This window comes from Neofelis nebulosa, chromosome 13 (genome assembly GCF_028018385.1).
Source record: "Neofelis nebulosa isolate mNeoNeb1 chromosome 13, mNeoNeb1.pri, whole genome shotgun sequence".
Lineage (NCBI taxonomy): Eukaryota > Metazoa > Chordata > Mammalia > Carnivora > Felidae > Neofelis > Neofelis nebulosa.
In genome coordinates this window covers 52176123-52195991 of record NC_080794.1, presented here as the reverse complement: position 1 = coordinate 52195991, position 19869 = coordinate 52176123, and the positions used below count along the sequence as shown (strand labels likewise).

Below are 19869 nucleotides of genomic sequence, written 5' to 3'. Positions count from 1 at the left end.
CGTCTTAAAGCCATTCTCCTGTGTTTTCTTCTAGAGGTCTTATAACTGTAGGTTTTATGTTGATGCCTGTTATTTTATCTCAAAATGATTTTTGTTCATAGTGTGAGGTAGCAGTTAAAGTTTATGATATTTTTCTGTATGAATATCTAATTATTGCAATAGCATATCGGAAGGATGATCCTTTCCCCAATGGATTGTTTTAGCACCTTTGTTGTAAGTCAGTTGACCATACAAGTGTGGATTTATCTATGATTCTATTTACTTCCATTGATCTATCTATTGGTCTTTCCTTAGGTCACAACTAAGTAAATCTTAAACTCAGGTAGCTGAATCCTCCAATTCTGTTCTTTTTTCACAAGTATTTTCATTATTTTAGGTTCTTTGCATTTCCATTCAAATTTTAGAATCACCATCTCAATTACTATTAAAAAAAAAAAAAAAAAGCCTGCTAAGGATATTAACAAGATTGAGGAAAATTTGCAATTACAGTATTGAGAAATACAATATTGAGTCTTCAAGCCCCTGAACATGGTCGCCATTTATTTAAATCTTCTCTACTTTTTCTCAGTGGTGTCTTCTACATCTTTTGTTACATTTACTGCTAAGTATTTTATGGTTTTTGATGCTATGGTTAATGGATTTTTAAGTTTTATTTCCCCATTGTTTGTTGCTAGTATATAGACTTATCTTTGATCTTACTGCATTTATTTACGAGCTTTTCTTCCTTTTCCGTAACTTTTCTTTCTTTCTTTTCCTAGTGATTCCTTAGGATTTGCTACATGAACAGTCATAACATTTGCAAATAGGGATAGTCTTATTTTTTTTATTCTCTTTGTGATTTTTCTTTCTATTTTTATTTTATTTTATTTATTTATTTATTTCCCTTATTGCAGCCGCTAGGACTTCACTACAGTGTTGAATTAGGTGGAATGTTTTTATCACTGAGTATGAAGGTAGTTGTAAGTTTTTATGTAATGATCCTTAATCAGATTGAGGGAGTTCTTTTTTTTTTTTATTCTTAGTTTTGCTGAAAATATTAATCATGATGGATGTTGAATTTTATTTTTTCCCCAACTTTTGATATGATTATGTGGGGTTCTTTAATCTGTTAATGTGATGAATTTCATTAATTTTTCAAATGTGAATTCAAAATAAAAGCATAATTGTTATGTCTTTCTGGTGAATTGACCCTTTTATCATTATGAAGTATTCCTCTTTATCTTTCATAATACTCCTTCACATAAAGTCTGATTTATCCAATATTAATATAACTGCTCTCACTTTCTTATGATTAGTGTTGTCATATTTGCTTCTTTTAATTCATAGGTTCCTCTCTCTTTTACTCTCCTTATGAATGTTTTGTAAGCAGCCTAGACTATTGGTCCTATAGAGTTTCCCATGGTCTAAATGTTGCTGATTACATTTTCATGGTGGTATTTAACATGTTTCTCTGTTCTCTGTCTGTAAATTAATAGTTAAATGTAGAGGCCATTTGCAGTGTTAATCACAACATTTACTACTCTTTGTGTATAAAACCTTCAGGTTGTTTAAGTAACCTGTTAGAAGTTAACCTGACCCTCAAAATGAAATTAATTTTCTTTTGGATGAAGAATTGACAGTTCATAATTAGCATGTCATGACTTGATTTTAAGTTATTTTTATTTTTATTAAACATGTTTTCAATTTTTTTAAGTTTGTTTATTTTATTATTATAAGTTTATTTATTTTGAGAGAGAGAGCAGGGTAGGGGCAGAGAGAGAGGGAGTCACAGACTCGAAAGCAGGCTCTGCACTATCAGTGCAGAGTCTAACACGGGGCTCGATCCCATGAACCACAAGACCGTAACACCAGCTGAAATCAAGAGTCGGACACTTAACTGACTGAGCCACCCTGGCGCCGCTAAGTTTATTTATTTAAGTAATTTCTGCACCCAGCGTCGGGCTTGAACTCACAACCCCAAGATCAATAGTCACGTGCTCTTCCAACTGAGCCAGGCAGGCACCCCATTTCCTTTTTTTTTTTTTTTTTTTTTTTGGTAAATCTTTATTTGAGAGAGAAAGGGAGAGAAACAGAGAGAACGGGGGAGGGGCATAGAAAGAATACTAAACAGGCTCCTTGCTATCAGTACAGAGCTGACACGGAGTTCAGTCTCATGAACAGTGAGATCATGACCTGAGCCAAAATCAAGAATCATATGCTCAACCATCTGAGCCACCCAGATGCCCCCTCCTTCTTTTCTATTTTTATAAAGTATATTTTTTTCTGAAATATTGTATATTCTAATAACATTTTTTTCCTGAATATTAAGTCTGTCACAGATATCTTCAGTATTGGGCCTTTATAGTATGAGTAGTCATTTGTTAATAAATAGTGTTCTAGCTGTCTGTAAAAGTCAGGGGCACCTGGGTGACTCAGTCAGTTGAGCGTCTGACTTCAGCTCAGGTCATGATTTCGCTGTTCACGGGTTTGAGCCTCACATCGGGCTCTGTGATGATAGCTTGGAGCCTGGAGCCGGCCTTAGATTCTGTATCCCCTCATTCCCTATGCCTCTCTGGTGATCTCTCTCTCTCTCTCTCTCTCTCTCTCCCTCCCTCCCTCCCTCCCTCCCTCTCTCTCAAAAATAAATAAAAAGCATTTTAAAAAAATTGAAAAAGTCAGTCTGCTTGCATTTTATTTACTGGCAAAATTAAGGCACTTGGACTAAAAAAATGTCACTAATATTAGTTGTCAGTGTTGTCTTGTTTACTTTTTGTTAATTTCTTTTTTCTTTATGAAAAGTATTGTCTTGCTCAGGGTTTTCAGCTTTTCGTTTTACTGTTTTGTTGATTCTTGAAAATTAAGTGATTACTGAGCTGATCATAGGAATTGGAATGATTTTATTTAGTTAAATAATAGGACACTTTGGCACCATACCTCCTGACATTCAGGTCTGATGAAGTAGAAATCTCTGGGAGTGCCTGGCTGGCTCAGTCAGAGGAGCTTAATGTAACTTGATCTCAGAGTCATGAGTTCGAGTTCCACATTGGATATAGAGATTATGCTTAAATAAATAAAAACTTTTAAAAATAAAAGTAGAAATCTCTGTTAAGTGGCAGCCTTGGTGCACATTCTCATCAAGTGAATTTTAATTATGCTTTTTTCCCCTCCCTTTCTCATATCACAATATACTGGTTTTAAAATGCCCTTTGAAGTCACTTGCATGTTGATAGGCATGTCCTAGATTTAATTTTAATGACTCTTTTCTTAGCAGGGAATGTCGTTATGTAAAATTGCTTTCTCAATAGTACAAACTAGGGGCGCCTGGGTGGCGCAGTCGGTTAAGCGTCCGACTTCAGCCAGGTCACGATCTCGCGGTCCGTGAGTTCGAGCCCCGCGTCGGGCTCTGGGCTGATGGCTCGGAGCCTGGAGCCTGTTTCCGATTCTGTCTCTCCCTCTCTCTCTCTGCCCCTCCCCCGTTCATGCTCTGTCTCTCTCTGTCCCAAAAATAAAAAAAAAAAAAAAAAAAAAAAAAAAAAAAACGTTGAAAAAAAAAAAATAGTACAAACTAAATATTACCATCAGATTACTAATATTGAAGACATTGAACTTTTATAAAAGTCACTGCACTCCTCACGAAAGAAATTTTTTTATGTAAAATTTTTTTTAAGTTTATTTTGTGAGAGAGAGAAACAGAGCACACAAGTGGGGGAAGAGCAGAGAGAGAATCCCAAGCAGGCTCTGTGCTGTCAGCACAGAGCACGATGTGGGGCTTGAACTTAAAACTGTGATACATAACCTGAGCTGACATCAAGAGCCAGATGCTTTACCGAGTGAGCCACCCAGGCATCCCTCATGAAAGAGATTAATATGACAGAGCATATTTTGTTTTCTCTGTTGATCGAGACATTTATCTGTGTACAATAAACATTGCAGTGGCTTTTATAGGTATCATTTTCTTCCTTACAGAAAATAATAGCAAGTCATTAAGACCAGTGGGGTTTTTTGGTTTTTGTTTCAGTTGACATTTGCCAATAAGGTATTTCTAGAAAGGAGAAGTAAGTTTATTAACAAGACCCTTTAGAACATGCAGCTTTTAAGAAAAATCTTTCTAAAAAATAATGGCAGATTATTTGTTTCAGGTACCGAACAGTACAGTGAATACACAGGCTATGCTGAAACGTATCGTTGGGCCCGAAGTCACGAAGATGGGAGTGAAAGGTGAGTTCATTTCTGACTTTAGTATCACTTGACCAAAAGCTAAGGATTGTGGGCTTGACCTAGTACATTCTGTCTCCCATCTACTCTTATTTCAGAAATGTAACTGCCTTTTTATGTTCAGTATTACAGGTTCATTAATAGTTAAAATAGTATTACCATTTCCATATACAAAAGAGAAGAACAGAGAAATAAAAGCCAAAAGTCTAAGCCAAGAACAAGAAGGGCAGAACTCTTGTTCTTTTTTTTTTTTTTTTTTTTTTTTAATTTTGATGTTTATTTTATTTTTGAGAGAGAGCTCACAAGCAGGGGAGGGACCAGAGAGAGAGGGAGACACAGAATCCAAAGCAAGCTGCAGACTATGAGCTGTCAGTGCAAAGCCTGATGTGGGGCTCGAACCCACAAACCGTGAGATCATGACCTGAGCCGAAGTCCTATGCTTAACAGACTGAGACACCCAGGCACCCCAGGACTCTTGTTCTTTACCTCTCAGCTTCCAGGTTGTAAGCAGTCAGTGGAGGTTCACTTCCAAGGCCAAACTTATTTAGAATAAGTTCTTATTAGAGCTTAAAGCCTTTAACTGGCTTATTTAGTTATCCTGAATTTTTCTGTGAGATTAAGTCGGTGGGGAAACATGTTGAGAAAGCTTGCCTAATGCCACAGAACAGTTAACAGCAGTAAACTTTGCTGTTCCTGTCTCCTTATTTCTTACTGAAAAATATTTTTATACTTTGCCATTTTTGCTTCCTCACAAAATTGGTTTAACATGGGTGAACTTTTATAGAAATGGCGCCTGGATAATATTCCATTGTGTATATATATACCACACCTTCTTTATCCATTCATCAGTTGATGGATATTTGGGCTCTTTCCATAATTTAGCTATTGTTGATAATGCTGCTGTAAACATTGGGGTGCATCTATCCCTTTGAATCAGTATTTTTATATCCTTTGGGTAAATACTCAGTAGTGCAATTGCTGGGTCATAGGATAAAGAAGATTTGACATATACACACACATTCATACCTACATACATCATTCATACATACATACATATATACACACAATGGAATATTACTCAGCCATCAAAAAGAATGAAATCTTGCCATTTGCAACAACGCGAATGAACTAGAATGTGTAATCCTAAGTGAAATAAGTCAATCAGAGAAAGACAAATACCATATGATTTTATTCATATGTGGAATTTAAGAAACAAAAGAAACGAACATGGTGGGAGGGATGGGAGAGGCAAGCCAAGAAACAGACTCTTAACTATAGAGTACAAACTGAGGGTTACTGGAGGGGAAATGCGTGGGGGGATGGGTTAAATATGTGATGGGGATTAAGGAGGGCTGTTGTGATGAGCACTGGGTGATGTTTGTAACTAATGAATCACCTGAAACTAATATTATATTGTATATTAACTAACTGGAATTTAAATAAAAATTTGGAGAAAGGAAGAAAAAAGAAATGGTGCCTGAAAGTAAGTGTGTGTGTGTGTGTGTGTGTGTGTGTGTGTGTGTGTGTGTATGTATGAAAAAGAGCCATTGTTTCAGAATCAGCTGTTGCCCACCTACCCTTGCAAACTTATTCTTCGTAATATCTCAAATCCAACCCCTGGTCTCTCTCTCGTTGTTTTGATTAAAATATTTGGTTGCAACAATTATGTGGATGTTTAATTGCTGATAATTACTTACAGACTAACATGAAGGTTTCTGTTGCCATTCTTCAGCATGAAAAAGTTGCTTGGCATGTCAATTTATGTAAGTCTGTAAAGAGAATATTGGAATATTTGGAATTTCACGTTTCCAAAATCATCTCACCCAGTCCTTATTTCCACAGGCAATGTGTTACTGTCTGCTTTACTGTGTTTGTCTTTTTAAAAATAGTTTTGCACTGTCTGCAGTTGTGCACAGTACACATTTTTTGTAACACTTGACTTCTTGGGGTTATGTTTTGGATGATAGTGATACATGGCAATGTTATAAACCCAAGCCCCAAAGAGCAGGTCTTTGAAAGCCAAGGAGGAATGAGGGAGGAATGAGCTTTTTGACCTTTTTTTTTTTTTTTTTTCCCTTTTTTTGGCGTTAGTCAAGATACAAATGACGTCTCGTTAGTCTTAGAGGAAAACCAAGAGCTAAGTTCCTTTTGTGTGGCCCCTAAATCCTTTAACTTCTGAGACTCACTGTAAATGATGTACCTGTTTACAATAGGTCATGTTTGTCATCTCTTGATAATTTTTCATGTTACCGTTTAATGCCTAACAGTCTATAACGTGAATGTCTTGAAATCTAAGAATAAAATGGTGTTTTCTGCCCTCCTGTTTTGCTGAGACCTATGGCTACTGGTTTGTTCGTTTATTTTTAATATTTTAACCCTGCCAAATTCTCAGAAACCTGGCCTCACAAAGGTTATACCTTGTGAGTGTCTTTCCTTAGTCATCTTGCCCCTTTCTTCCTGCCCCAGGGACGCCTGGCAGCGGCGTGGCACCGAAATCGTCGCCATTGATGCCCTTCACTTCAGACGCTACCTCGACCAGTTTGTGCCTGAGAAAATCAGACGCGAGCTTAACAAGGCCAGTAACCTCATTTCTTAGTTCGTCTGGCAACTGTCATCTATTTACTGCCATTTTATTAATGCTGAAATTAATGCTTTCTGGTAATTCTTGCAGTGTCAGTATGTCTGCCCACAGCTCTCCTGATTTAATGGGTCTGTCAGCTTGTACAAGATGTACTTTCCATTTCGTAATTGCTTGATTACTGATGCCAGATAGACTGTTGCTTGATATTGAGCCCCACACATGCATTTAGCTCATCAAGTACTTTTACTTGCTTTGGAACATTATTATTTTAAAACCATATAGAAGTGAATGAGTGCTAAAAATTTTTTTCACACCTTTCAATGATGTCTCTGCAAAGGTATGCTGTTAGGATTGATGCAGATAAGCCATAAAAGTTAAGTTTTATTATAGGTAAGATTCACTTGTAAACTGTTTATTGATTAGATAATTTGGCATATTTATGATAGAATTCTGTGATGTTCAGTGCTGTCTACTACAATCATTTGTCTAATTGTATTACAGAAATATGAAAATGAGCCATACCTATTATTCAGATTTTCACTTCTGTTAACCATATAAATAAACTCTTATCATACAGTAGAGTACTGATTCTGTTCTCTAGATTTAGGGCTTTACCAAAATAATTGATAATTTTAGATCCTCAAATTAACAGCCAAGGAAACTGACCCAATTCTGAAAACCATTGTTTAACTCACATTGTTATGAGATTGTTTGTTAAGATAATGAGATCTGTGGTTTTGCATGGCTACACATTGCCAGTCCCTACATAGACTTTTGATTATGACAGCAGACTGAGTGTACAATTGCAAGGGGATTGGGAGTGCCCTGGGACTGGCACTTCTGGCATTAAGTATATCCTTGTCACAGTTTCTGCCTGGTCTTACCACAGAAATGGCCTCTCTGTGGTACTCTGCTTATCCTAGCTCAAACACCTTGCCCTTCTTATAGTTAGTAAAGTAAACAACCAAATAATCCACAGCGGCTTTTACTACTCTTACAAATTGGTATATATTTTGAGTGTAAATACATTTATTATCTTGTATTCTGATCTACTTGAGAATCTAATTGTTGAATGTTTTCTCATACGTAATCTATTAGGTTATTATAATGTTTACAGTTCTCAAAAGGATCTCTTAAAAATTTTAAAGAGTAGGGGCAACTGGGTGGCCCAGTTCATTAAGTGTCGAATTCTTGGTTTCACTCAGGTCATGATCTCATGGTTTGTGGGACCGAGCCCCCAAGTCTGGCTCTGCACTAGCAGTGCAGGGCCTGCTTGGGATTTTCTCTCTCTCCCTCTCTCTTTGTCCTCCCCTTCTTGCTCCCGTTTGCGCATGTGCTCTCTCTCTCTCAAATAAATAAACTTGAAAAAATGTTTAAAATTTTTTTTTGAAAAGTAAGTAAATGCACTATCTTCCAAAGTTAAACTTAGGTAACTGATAATCACGTGTATATATTTTTTCTTTTTTTTTTTTTTAAAGTAATTTCTCAGAAAACCTATGCAGAAAGACTGTTGTTTGGTATAATTTCTCTCCTTTACCTGATTCTGAAAGTCAGAGATTCTAGAACAAAATATCTTTTATTATGTTCGGCACATTTTAAATGTAAGCCTTTCACTATTCCAAATTCCTGTTTCCAAATACATGATATTTTTATTATATAGCATATCAAGTAGAATGAGATTTATCTTTAGATTTTCATCAGATATTCCTTCCTTATTAAACACATATGAATTTGTCATATGGTCATGGTCACTGATAATAGAAGACATTTATGTAAGCAGTAGGTAGTTTGAAAAAGAAATATGTGTAAAGGGAATGTGTTTAACCATAATCATACATTAACAAAAATTTATTTATTTTTTTTTAAATTTTTTTTTTTAACGTTTATTTATTTTTGAGACGGAGAGAGACAGAGCATGAACAGGGGAGGGTCAGAGAGAGGGAGACACAGAATCTGAAACAGGCTCCAGGCTCTGAGCTGTTAGCACAGAGCCCGACGCGGGGCTCGAACTCATGGACCGTGAGATCATGACCTGAGCCGAAGTCGGACGCTTAACCGACTGAGCCACCCAGGCGCCCCACATTAACAAAAATTTAAAGGATAAAAATTTATTCTTATGGATAAAAATTTATATTCTCACAAATACTTTTCTGTTGGAGGTAGACATTTAGAAATTATCTGCAAATATAGTTTTAAAAAATAATCCTGGGCATAAATAAATCTTTTTTAATTACCCATGGCCAGTTGGTATTCTCTACATTTACCTATTTATATAGCACTAAACTTTTTGCCTCTCCTTAAAGACAGCAGAAAGCTAAAGATATGAAACCTTGGTGTATGTGAATAGGTTAAGTTAGATATAAGTATTTGTAGAATGTAGAGTCCTTAGGAAACTCACTTCATACAAAAAGAATGAGCCTTTAACCTGGCAACAGTAGATGTTTTATTTGACTCAAATCAGTCAGTCCCAAGCGCACTTCCTTGCTTATGAGAACTTCTCAAAAATATTTGTTAAATGCGTTAGTTGGTGATACATTAAACTTCTTAGAAATTACTAACACAGTTTTTTAAGATAAACTTTTAAGATATAATTACATTATCTTAAATCACTGAAAATGTTACAAATTTATAGATATTTCCTAAATATTCTTCACGTGCCAGATAAAGCCTCTAAGTCTACTTTCCATTCAAGTATGGAATAGATGAAACCATATGAAGCAGATGGATTGATAGTATGTAGTTCTCTGTTTCAACCTGCCATTGTTCATATCAGTATGCAAGTAAGTCTAATTTATAGTTCATAAAAGGTTCTTTGCGGTCAAATAGTGGTGGAAAAAATTTTTAATTATACAAATAGCAATAGTGAAAATAATAGCTAACATTAAATGATTGCATATGACATGCTAGGCACTCTACTTAGCACTTTAAATTTGATGTCTGATTTAATCCTAACCACCCAGGGAAGTGTAGATACTCTTCTTGTCTCCAGTTTAGAGATCATAAACGGAGCCTCAAGAAGTTGAATAACTTGCCTCACGTCACACAGCTGGGCAGTGATGAAGTCAGGACTTGAATCCAGGTTCCCCTGACTTCAAACTACTTTTTAACAATGTAACTCCTGGGGCACCTGGGTGGCTCAGTCGGTTGAGCGGCTGACTTCGGCTCAGGTCACTATCTTGCAGTCCGTGAGTTCGAGCCCCACGTCGGGCTCTGTGCTGACAGCCTGGAGCCTGTTTCGGATTCTGTGTCTCCCTCTCTCTGACCCTCCCCCATTCATGCTCTGTCTCTCTCTGTCTCAAAAATAAATAAACGTTAAAAAAAATGTTAAAAAAAAAAAATGTAACTCCTTTCACATAGATATTACTATAACTAGGTTTCTTTCCAGACTTTTTACCTATTTCCATCTTAAATCACTGAGAATATTCTCTGCATTTCGTTAACAATCTCCTGCAAGCATATATGTCCTTGGTTACCTCTTTCTTCTCTTAAAATCACAATCCTAAACAGCGAGCAAGCTTCCAGTTGATTGCTTTTCTCCGTATCCTTTATTGTTTGATATACTTTTTAAAGGAACTTTGAAGGCTTTCCCCCCATCAGCCTATTTATTAAATTCTCTAAGACAAGAAAATAGCACAGGTGTAGAGTAAGCTCATTAGCACATGGGCTAACATTGAGCAAGCACCTAGTTCAGGGCCTGGCACACAGGAAGGCACTTGATAAATATATGTTCTTTCATTCACTGCTGTATTCCAAAACATTTTCTCTTTTAGCCAAGATTGAGTTTTCTTTCTTTTTTTTTTAAGTTTATTTATTTATTTTGAGAGAAAGAGATCTGTGCGCACACAGTGGGGGAGGGGCAGAGAGAGAGGGAGAATCCCAGGCAGGCTCCACACTGTCAGTGCAGAGCCCAACGCTGGGCTTGAATTCACAAAACTGTGAGATCATGACCTAAGCCAAAATCGAGAGTCAGACACTTAACTGACTGAGCCACCCAGGTGCCCCTGAGAATTAGTTTTCTAATTCTTTCACTGGAAAAAAAGAAAGCAGTAAATGATTTTGTTAAATGTCATTGGCAAGTTAATTAGAGAACTAATTTAAATAACTTTGGGTCTTCTAAATAAAAGCATTCCATCATTTATTGGTTACATTTACCTATTAAAATAGAGTTATGAATTTTAGTATGGCGGCAGGGTTTTACATAAACTGACAACACAACTTGGAGAGAATATTAAGTGATTTACACCTTGCTGTGTTTGATAAACTTGGGTTTAAAGCAGAAGAGTCTGTATTAAATTACTCTAAAGGTGACTTGTACAGTTCAACTTTTTTTCATGCCAGAGAGAAAGTGGGCAGGAACAGAAAACTCATTTTATCTAGGAAGCAACAGAGCATAAGACCAGTTTTCACCATCAGAATTCAATGTGGATCTCTGAATTCTGTGGGCTCTTTTGCTACTTTTAGGCATTAGTCGTCAGGTCGAACTGAAAGGGCAATCCCACAAAGTGCTTTATTCCCTTTGGAAACAGTTTGCTCCGTCTAGGCTCCACCTGTCCTATTGGACAGGGTTGTTTTTTTTTTTTTTTTTTTAAATTTTTTTTTCAACGTTTTTTATTTATTTTTGGGACAGAGAGAGACAGAGCATGAACGGGGGAGGGGCAGAGAGAGAGGGAGACACAGAATCGGAAACAGGCTCCAGGCTCTGAGCCATCAGCCCAGAGCCCGATGCGGGGCTCGAACTCACGGACCGCGAGATCGTGACCTGGCTGAAGTCGGACGCTTAACCGACTGCGCCACCCAGGCGCCCCCAGAGTTGGTTTTTAAAAGGAAGAGTCTGTTGTCTTTTATTTAACTGATACTGTGAAGCAGTGTTTAATTCTGTGAGGGATCAGCTGGGTGACACTGTAGAGGAAAATTATCTTTGTAGTTGGAAGGATTTATGACTCTAGCTTGCAAAAGTGGCATATAGCTCAGCAAGGGAAGAAAGAAATCATCTGTGAAAAGTTGTATTTAGCCATGTTAGACTCATTCAAGTAATATTAAGTAATGAATACATTTCGTAGAGGTTTCTGGATCAGAAATTGAACGAAGCAAACAGACCACCCCAACAGGAAATCACCACCATTTACCCTTTTTAAAATCATTTTGTTTATGGATTTTTTTGTTATTACCCATCAACAGATTTGGAAAGAGGTTGTTATTAAACCAGGGCTTAATTAACAAAACCATTCAATACTGGCTGCTGGTATTTCTTTCTTTTTTTTTTTTTTTTTAATGTTTATTTATTTTTGAGAGAGAAAGAGAGAAGCAAGTGGGAGAGGGGCAGGGAGAGAGAGGGAAACAGAGAATCCGTTGAAGGCTTCACGCTGTCAGCGCAAAACCAGACATGAGGCTTGAATCCATGAGCCCTGAGATCATAACCTGAGCTGAAGTTGGTCACAACCCACTGAACCACCTAGGTGCCCCTAGATGCTGGTATTTCTAAGTTCAACATCTGGGGTAGCCTAGATAGCCCAGTTGAGAGAGTGTTAAACTGGAGGAGGAGTTCAACATCTGATCATTAATAATATTTTCTTAAGTACAGTTGACTCTTGAACAACTCAGAAATTGGGGGTGCCAATCCTCTGTATAGCCGAAAATCTACATACAACTTTTGACCCCCCCCAAAACTTGACTATTAATAGCCTACTATTGACTGGAAGCCTTACTGACAGCATAAGGAGTTAATTAACACGTAGATTGTATGTTTTATGTATTATATACCGTATTCTTAAAATAAAATAAGCTAGAGAAAAGAAAATGTTATTTAGAAAATCACAAGGAAGAGAAAAATACATTTGCAATACTTTAGTGTATTTATCAAAAAAATCTGCATGTGAGTGGACCATGCAATTCAAACCCACCTTGTTCAAGGGTCAGTTGTATGTGTCACTTTACTTTTCAGAAATATTAGCCCCAAATGTGTCATTTTTAGTGAGTTTTTTCTTAAATCTCTTAATATAAAGAATCAGAGTAATCATAGATAATCTAATCCAATCTTTGATTTCACACATAAGGAAACTAAGGTCTGCATAATTCTTTCATTTTATTTAGTCTATCTAGTAATGTTACAATTAATATTTATTTATTTATTTATTTTGAGAGAGAGAATGCATGCTTGTGCACAAGTTGGGGAGGGACAGAGAGAGAGAAAATACCAGGCAGGCTCCGTGCTGTCAGTGCAGAGCCCAACACAGGGGCCTCGATCTGTTGACCTGAGCCAGGATCAAGCTACCCAGGTTCCCCCAATTATTTTGTGGAGAAAAAAGTCATTCGTGATCCTACCTTTCAAATAGTTGTTTTCATTTTTGTACGTCCTTCCACATGAATAGTTTCATAAAAATGTGTTCAAAAGTTGCCTATAACTTTGTATTTTACCTATTCAACTATATATTGTAAATATTTTTCACATTTTCTAATATCATCATAATAATTTGTTTAATGGCGATAAAACTGGTTGGATTGGTGTACTACAATTGAACTACTATTTTTGAATAACTTGGTAGTCCCAAGTTTTTCTCATTACACGTAATGTAGTAATAAACCTCTTTGTTATTTAATCAAATAACAAATATTTTGTAAATAATAATTTACAAAAGATGAAAATTTTGCAAAATCGTTTTTACTTAATCTAAGGATAATTTTTTTTTAAAATAGGCTCCATGCCCAATGTGGGGTTTGAACTCACAACCCTGAGATCAAGAGTCTCATGCTGTACTGACTGAGCCAGCCAGACACCCCTCTAAGGACAATTTGATTAATAATATTTTATTTTCTTCCACAAGATTCTTAAGGATCTTTTTATATTATGTTTGTTTTTAAGAGATCACAATATTATAAGACCTCAGAAAATCAGCAGTGGTACCAACTTTGTATTAATTTAAGTTAGACAAGTGGTAGATTGTCTCCAAATAAGTGACTCTTTGGGAATAATAATTGTAAATTATTACTCTAGCTAACAGTATAATCTATTTCCTTATAATGAAAGACATAGTTTAATTTTATCTACTTGAGCCTGCTAAACTTGATGTTGAAGCCTGAGCTCTTACTTAAGAGTGTGTGTGCTCATGCATGTGTGTGCATGGATTTTTGTGACTATTCCCTTGAGTACCATCTATTTCCCAGGTCCAGTTCTGGGCCTGTAGGTTTTTACAACTGTTTTCTTGGTTTTATTTTTCACTTTCTTTGCTTCCATCCTGTATCTCTGTATTTATCTCATCACTTTCTGGCTGGGCTCTAGTTTTTACCTCTAGGTACCAGTATTTTCTTCCTGCCTCTTGGTTTTCTCAAAGCTCCCCATTGTATCCTTCAGGATACTAGAATTACCTTTGTCTTCCTTCTCTTCTTCCCTTCCCATCAAAACTCATTCTGAGATGAGTGTTCTTTGGTATTCTCTACTTATTGTCCTAAGGTATGAATGCTTCCTCTTTTTCTCTTTAAAGTTGTTTATTAATAAAAAATAAATAGCTCTGTCATTAGTGATTATGGTCAGGATGTGACTATAGAGTTTGAGCTGGCTTTCTTTTTATTCTTACTGCTCTGATAAATTGCCTCAAGTTCTCTGGCGGTGAGTGTGGGGGGGGGAGGGATGTATTTGTTGCCAGCATGGAGCTCTTGAGAACTCCTAGTACCTTTCCCTCTGAAGTAAGAACTTGGCAACTCCACTCTTTTGAGGTCTCTATCCTTATCTGATCTTTATTTGTTACTGTAGGGACTCATTACTGCTGTAAAAGGAAATGATTCCGTGATTAGTGACCCTGCTCTGGTCTCTAGCATTTGAGGGATATTTCTCCTTACTGCAGAAGGGAGAAGTATGGGTTGTTCCTCTAAAGGAGACTTAGAAGAGCTTGCTGCTTCTCTCTTATGTCTGACCTTGGAAATACTTGGTTTAAACAGAATAAAAGAATTTTGCATTTAATCACTATAAATAGTTATTCTTTTTTTAAGTTTTTAACGTTTATTTTTAAAAGTTTTTCTTAATGTTTATTTATTTTTGAGAGAGAGAGAGAGAGAGAGAGAGAGTGTGTGTGTGTGTGTGTGTGTGTGTGTGTGTGTGTGAGAGCAGGGGCGGGGCAGAGAGAGAGGGAGACACAGAATCTGAAGCAGGCTCCAGGCTCTGAACTGTCAGTGCAGAGCCTGATGCTGGGCTCCAACTCACAAAAGGTGAGATCAGGACCTGAGCTGGTCAAACACTTAACCGACTGAGCCACCCAAGCACCCTAATAATTATTTTTGAGAGACAGAGACAGAGCGTGAACAGGGGAGATGCAGAGAGAGAGGGAGACACAGAATCCAAAGCAGGCTCCAGACTGCGGTGTCAGTGTAGAGCCCTACACAGGGCTTGAACCCATGAACCACAAGATCATGACCTGAGCTAAAGTCGGACGCTCAACCAACTAGTTGAGCCACCCACACACCTCAAATAGTTACTGTTTGTACCTAATTACTCTGAATTGTTTTATATCTTTTAATTTCTGATTAACTTTTTAAAGTATTATTTGATTTGTTTTGCTTAAAACACGAAATGCCGGTTAATTTCAGTTTTATAGTTTGTTTTTGTTATGGCCACTTTTCAAGATAGTTGTGGAGTTTTTGGGTTTTTTTTTTTAGCACAATTGGTTAGCACTTTACATTAGACTTTTCTTCTAATAATATAAATATTTCAAATTCTCTGTTGTTAGGCTCTGGTTTCACCAAGGTATGTTTGCTCATTAAAGAGGAGTCAGCCTAGATATGTAGAGATGGCAATAGGAAGAGACTAAAGCCATTCTGACAGTGTAAAAGAGAGGCGGCACTAACAGGAGGCTAAGAAATCATCATCTTCATGTAGGCCTGTTGAAGAGAATTTGACAGGGAAGCAAGCGGCAAAGTTATGTGTATTCTGACAGAGTCTTTTCTCCCCCTTTGGCATAAAGGCAGAGACTCTGTGTCTTTTAAGAACCTGCAAAAAAACCCCAAACAAACCTGAGCTCTTGATATTTTTGATCTGAAAGAGATTTTCAGAAGCTCCATGCATCTGATTATACAGGTAATTTGTGAGTTCTAGTGTAAGCTCTGTACCACAGCATTGAATAATGGTCTGGTACCAACTTATAATTAATATCTGTCAGGATTTACAGCCTAGGAGGGGGTGGAAGGAATAGCCTTGTTAATCTATCCAGACAGTGTGTAAAATAAATTTTTATACCTTTGTGGAAACTTCAGAGAGCAATTTACTATATTTCTATGTGTGGGTTTCATGGAAGCATCTTTCTTTATCCTTGGTTTTTCTCTAGGAACATTTGTCACAGATCATTCTTTTTATTTTATTTACTATTATACATAAGCTATATTTTAGGCTTTGTTTGCTACTTGAGAGAACCCAGGGGAGATTTGCTTTGCTATTACATTAAACCTCTTAATATAGTCTGATAGTTTCAGAAAACTGAGAAAGACCCACTAGGCTGGCAGCAAAGAAATGGAAATCTACAACTTTGGGGCTTAAACTGCAGTCTTCTCATGTACAAAATTAAATGTTCCTCTAAGTAAGACTTAGCCAGTGTCCTCAGGATAGATCATACTTTTCTCAAAGTGACTAGCGAATGTTAAAACATTCTAGCTTAAAGCAGAGCTGTGAAACCAGAGAATCTTGGAGCTAGAGGGGACCTTAAAGATTGTTTTATAACCAGGTATAGGAATCCCATACACAATTACTAGTCTTTAAGTCCCAGTAACTGAGAGAGCAAGTGTTAAGGAAGCACAGTGGTGATAACTCTTTACCTTAATGGAAAAAATGGTGTTCAGAAGCCTTCAAATAAAGCAATATGTTAAGTGTCTTTCCTCCCTTCAGTTCCTGATAGTTTGTAATTGGGATCCCATCAGTTCTTGAAATACCTTTGATATTTTCATTTATATTTGTTTGAATCAGACAAAGAAACTGAGACTTGTCTGTATTGGTTTAAGGGCTTTGGCCCAGCATCAAAACAAATAAATACTAGAATTGATCATTTCTTACTCTCTTCTATAATCCCAGGGTTTTCTTGTTTTCCCTCTACTTTGGCCCCTAAAAAAAAAAAAAAAGAAAAGAAAAAGAAAATAGAGCATAAGCTTGGTAATAGCCACTGATCTTAGTACATCAGTCAGAAATACTGTTAGTGTCTAGTCACTCACACACTGTGATGTTTCTTTCATCCTGCAGGCTTACTGTGGATTTCTCCGTCCTGGAGTTTCTTCAGAGAATCTTTCTGCAGTAGCCACAGGAAACTGGGGCTGTGGTGCCTTTGGCGGTGATGCTAGATTAAAAGGTAAGTGAATAAGTTGTTGTAAGAATGATAAGCATTTGACTACAGAGAAAAAGTCCTTCAAACTTGGATTTCTAATGTTCTGTTTTATATAATAAGAGACCACAAAGATTGAAGAAAAAAACAGTTTTTGACACCATCCTCTTTTTCCTTATTGTATTTAAAGGAATACTTATTTTTATTTGCTGTTTCCCTGTAAAGATCTCTTTAGTCTACCAGACCAGTATTTAGTTGAATAGAGGGATGGAAGAGTCCAGAATGACTATGAAGTTTCAAACCAAAGTACCCGTTAAGCACTTTCCTTCACAGAAGTGATTTTGATAGAGCAATTTCGTTGACTCACTCATTCACCAAACTTGTGAGGCATCCGCTATGTTGTAGGCACTGTGGTAGACTCTGAGAATGCAAAGGTGAATAAAATGTAGTCCCTGCTTTGGAATTCACAATTTGGCATATGAGAGAGAAGCATAGAAAATGCAATATAGTAGTGAATGCTTTAGTAGAGGTGCACATATGTGGGAGTACAGCTTGGGAGAGCTGCATGAATAACATAGATAAGGAGCCACTTGGGTACCCAAGAAGATAAACATTTCTTACATTTTATTGTTTATGGTAGAAAAATCACAAAATCTGATCAAAGCTACTGGCCATTTACCAAATTATGACATTTACTTTACTCTCAAAAGTATCAGTCGTAGAAAATTGTATTGTATCATTACTTAAGAAGGATACTGTTCTGTGTCAACCCAACTGGTCTGTCGTCAACTAGGTGTGCTGCAATACAATCCTGGCATTAACTACCTGGAGTTAGTGCAAATTCCACAGGTTAAGGGCAAAGTCCTCCATAAGACCACCTCTACTTCAGACTCTAGCTGCAAGTCTGGGGGCAGGGTGTCCCCAGGCCACCTACATCTCTGACCAACTGGCTACCAATCTAGGAGGTTCCCACAAGCTCCTTCAGATTTGATAATTCACTAGAATGACTCATAGAGCTCAGGAAGGTGCTATTACATTTTATTATAAAGGATACACATAAGGTGAGATCTGTGAGGGAATACAGAGCTTCCATGCCTTCTCGCTGTGGTGTCAGGGCACATCTCTCTCCTCATACATCAGTGTGTTCGCCAACAAGAAGCTCCACTGACCTTTGATGTCCAAAGTGTTTTTGCTTGTTTGTTTTTTAAGTAGGCTCCACACCTCAGCATGGGGCTTGAACTCATGGCCCTGGCATCCCGATGTCCAAAGTTTTTATTGGGGCCTCATTATATAGGTATTTCTGATTAAATCATTGGCCCCATTATTGAACTCAGTTTCAACTCTCCTTCCATTTGCTGGAAGTCAGTGGCTGAAAATCCCAATCCTGTAGCTATGTAGGGGCTCACCCAGAGTCCTCCTTAGCATAACAAAGACATTCAGGAAATTCCGAGGTTTTTGAAATTCTTTGTTATACTACAGTTAATAAAGTAATAAAATAAAACAGAAAACAGCCAACTGGCCTTGATAGCCAAACTAGATATAGATAAAAATCTACCTCTCTGGGAATAAAATAGTTGAGTCTGTCATTATGTATGAGTATGTTATTTTTGTAAAAATGTCACGTTTATTATTTTTTTAATCCAGAAAAATATTATGAAGTGTGTAAAAATCATCAGAGTTCATTGTTAACGTTTTTGGTGATCATCTTTTCAGATATTCCTGTTAATCTGTGTAACCATTTGACATTAATAACATAACACCAGTCTATGCTCTGACCTCTTCTTTTTGAAAACCATACAAATGTAAATGTACTGTCAACATTTTTAATAGCTATATAGTATTCTGTTGTATGTATTTCTACTTACCATAATTTATTTCACTGGTTCTCCCTTTATAGACAGTTGGTTTATTTTCTTAATCTTATAAGCAATACTGCAGTATATAATTACATATGTTATATATGATTATTTTCTTAGGATTAATTCCTAGAAGTGAGATTAATAACCCAAAGGCATATATACTTTATATTTTGATACTTGTTGCAAGTTATACTTCTGAAAGGTTATATCAATTTCTATTGTCTTCCCTGCATAAGAATCCTCACTAACAAGGGATTTTTGTCAATTTTTAAAATTTCTCTGAGGTTCAACAGTTTTTATATGTTTATTGGCCATTTTTATTTGCTTTGTGAATTGTTTTTTTCACTCTTCTGCCCATTTAGCTCTTTGGAAATAGTTTTGACTTTTCAATGGATAGTAATAACTCTTTGTATATTAGGAAGTATTGGGGCATCTGGCTGGTTCGGTCAGAAGCGCATGGGACTCTTGATCCTTGGGGTCATGAGTTCGAGCCCCATGTTGGGTGTAGAGATTACTTAAAAATAAAATTAAAAAAAAAAGAAATATCATTAATTGTTATATTATGTTGCAGGTATTTTTTCATTTGTTTCAGCCTGTTGGGTTGTTGTCACGTGGACTTAATTTTTATGTGTTTACATATTTGTGGCATGCTTAGAGAAATCTTTTCCTTCATTCTAAAGGCTTTCACCCACATTTTTTTCATAATCAAAAACAAAACCTGCATGTTATTATTTTCAGTGTTTTGAAAATCTATAGAAGAAAGAATTTTTAGGTTTTATGAAATTATTTATCATCCTCAATTTGAGGAAACCTGTTTTTCATTCTGGGCTTATTGATCTTATGACAGACGATTTTGCTGTTTTTCTGTGAAGTAAAATGAATGAGTAGATTCGTGTCATCAATCCAAAAAACCAGGTCTGCCATAAGCTTTGGTCATTTGTGA

At 36.6% G+C, this 19869-nt stretch overlaps 1 protein-coding gene across 7 annotated transcripts in view; it reads left to right on the top strand.

Moving 5' to 3' along the window:
- PARG (poly(ADP-ribose) glycohydrolase) overlaps nt 1-19869 on the top strand; it is a 132650-nt gene that overhangs the window by 95952 nt on the left and 16829 nt on the right. For all 7 annotated transcript variants that reach the window (XM_058697015.1, XM_058697014.1, XM_058697013.1 and 4 more), the window contains 3 exons: nt 4119-4197; nt 6661-6769; nt 16989-17094. In XM_058697015.1, the coding sequence (XP_058552998.1) occupies nt 4119-4197; nt 6661-6769; nt 16989-17094 (294 nt within the window). The remainder of the gene's footprint in view (nt 1-4118; nt 4198-6660; nt 6770-16988; nt 17095-19869) is intronic.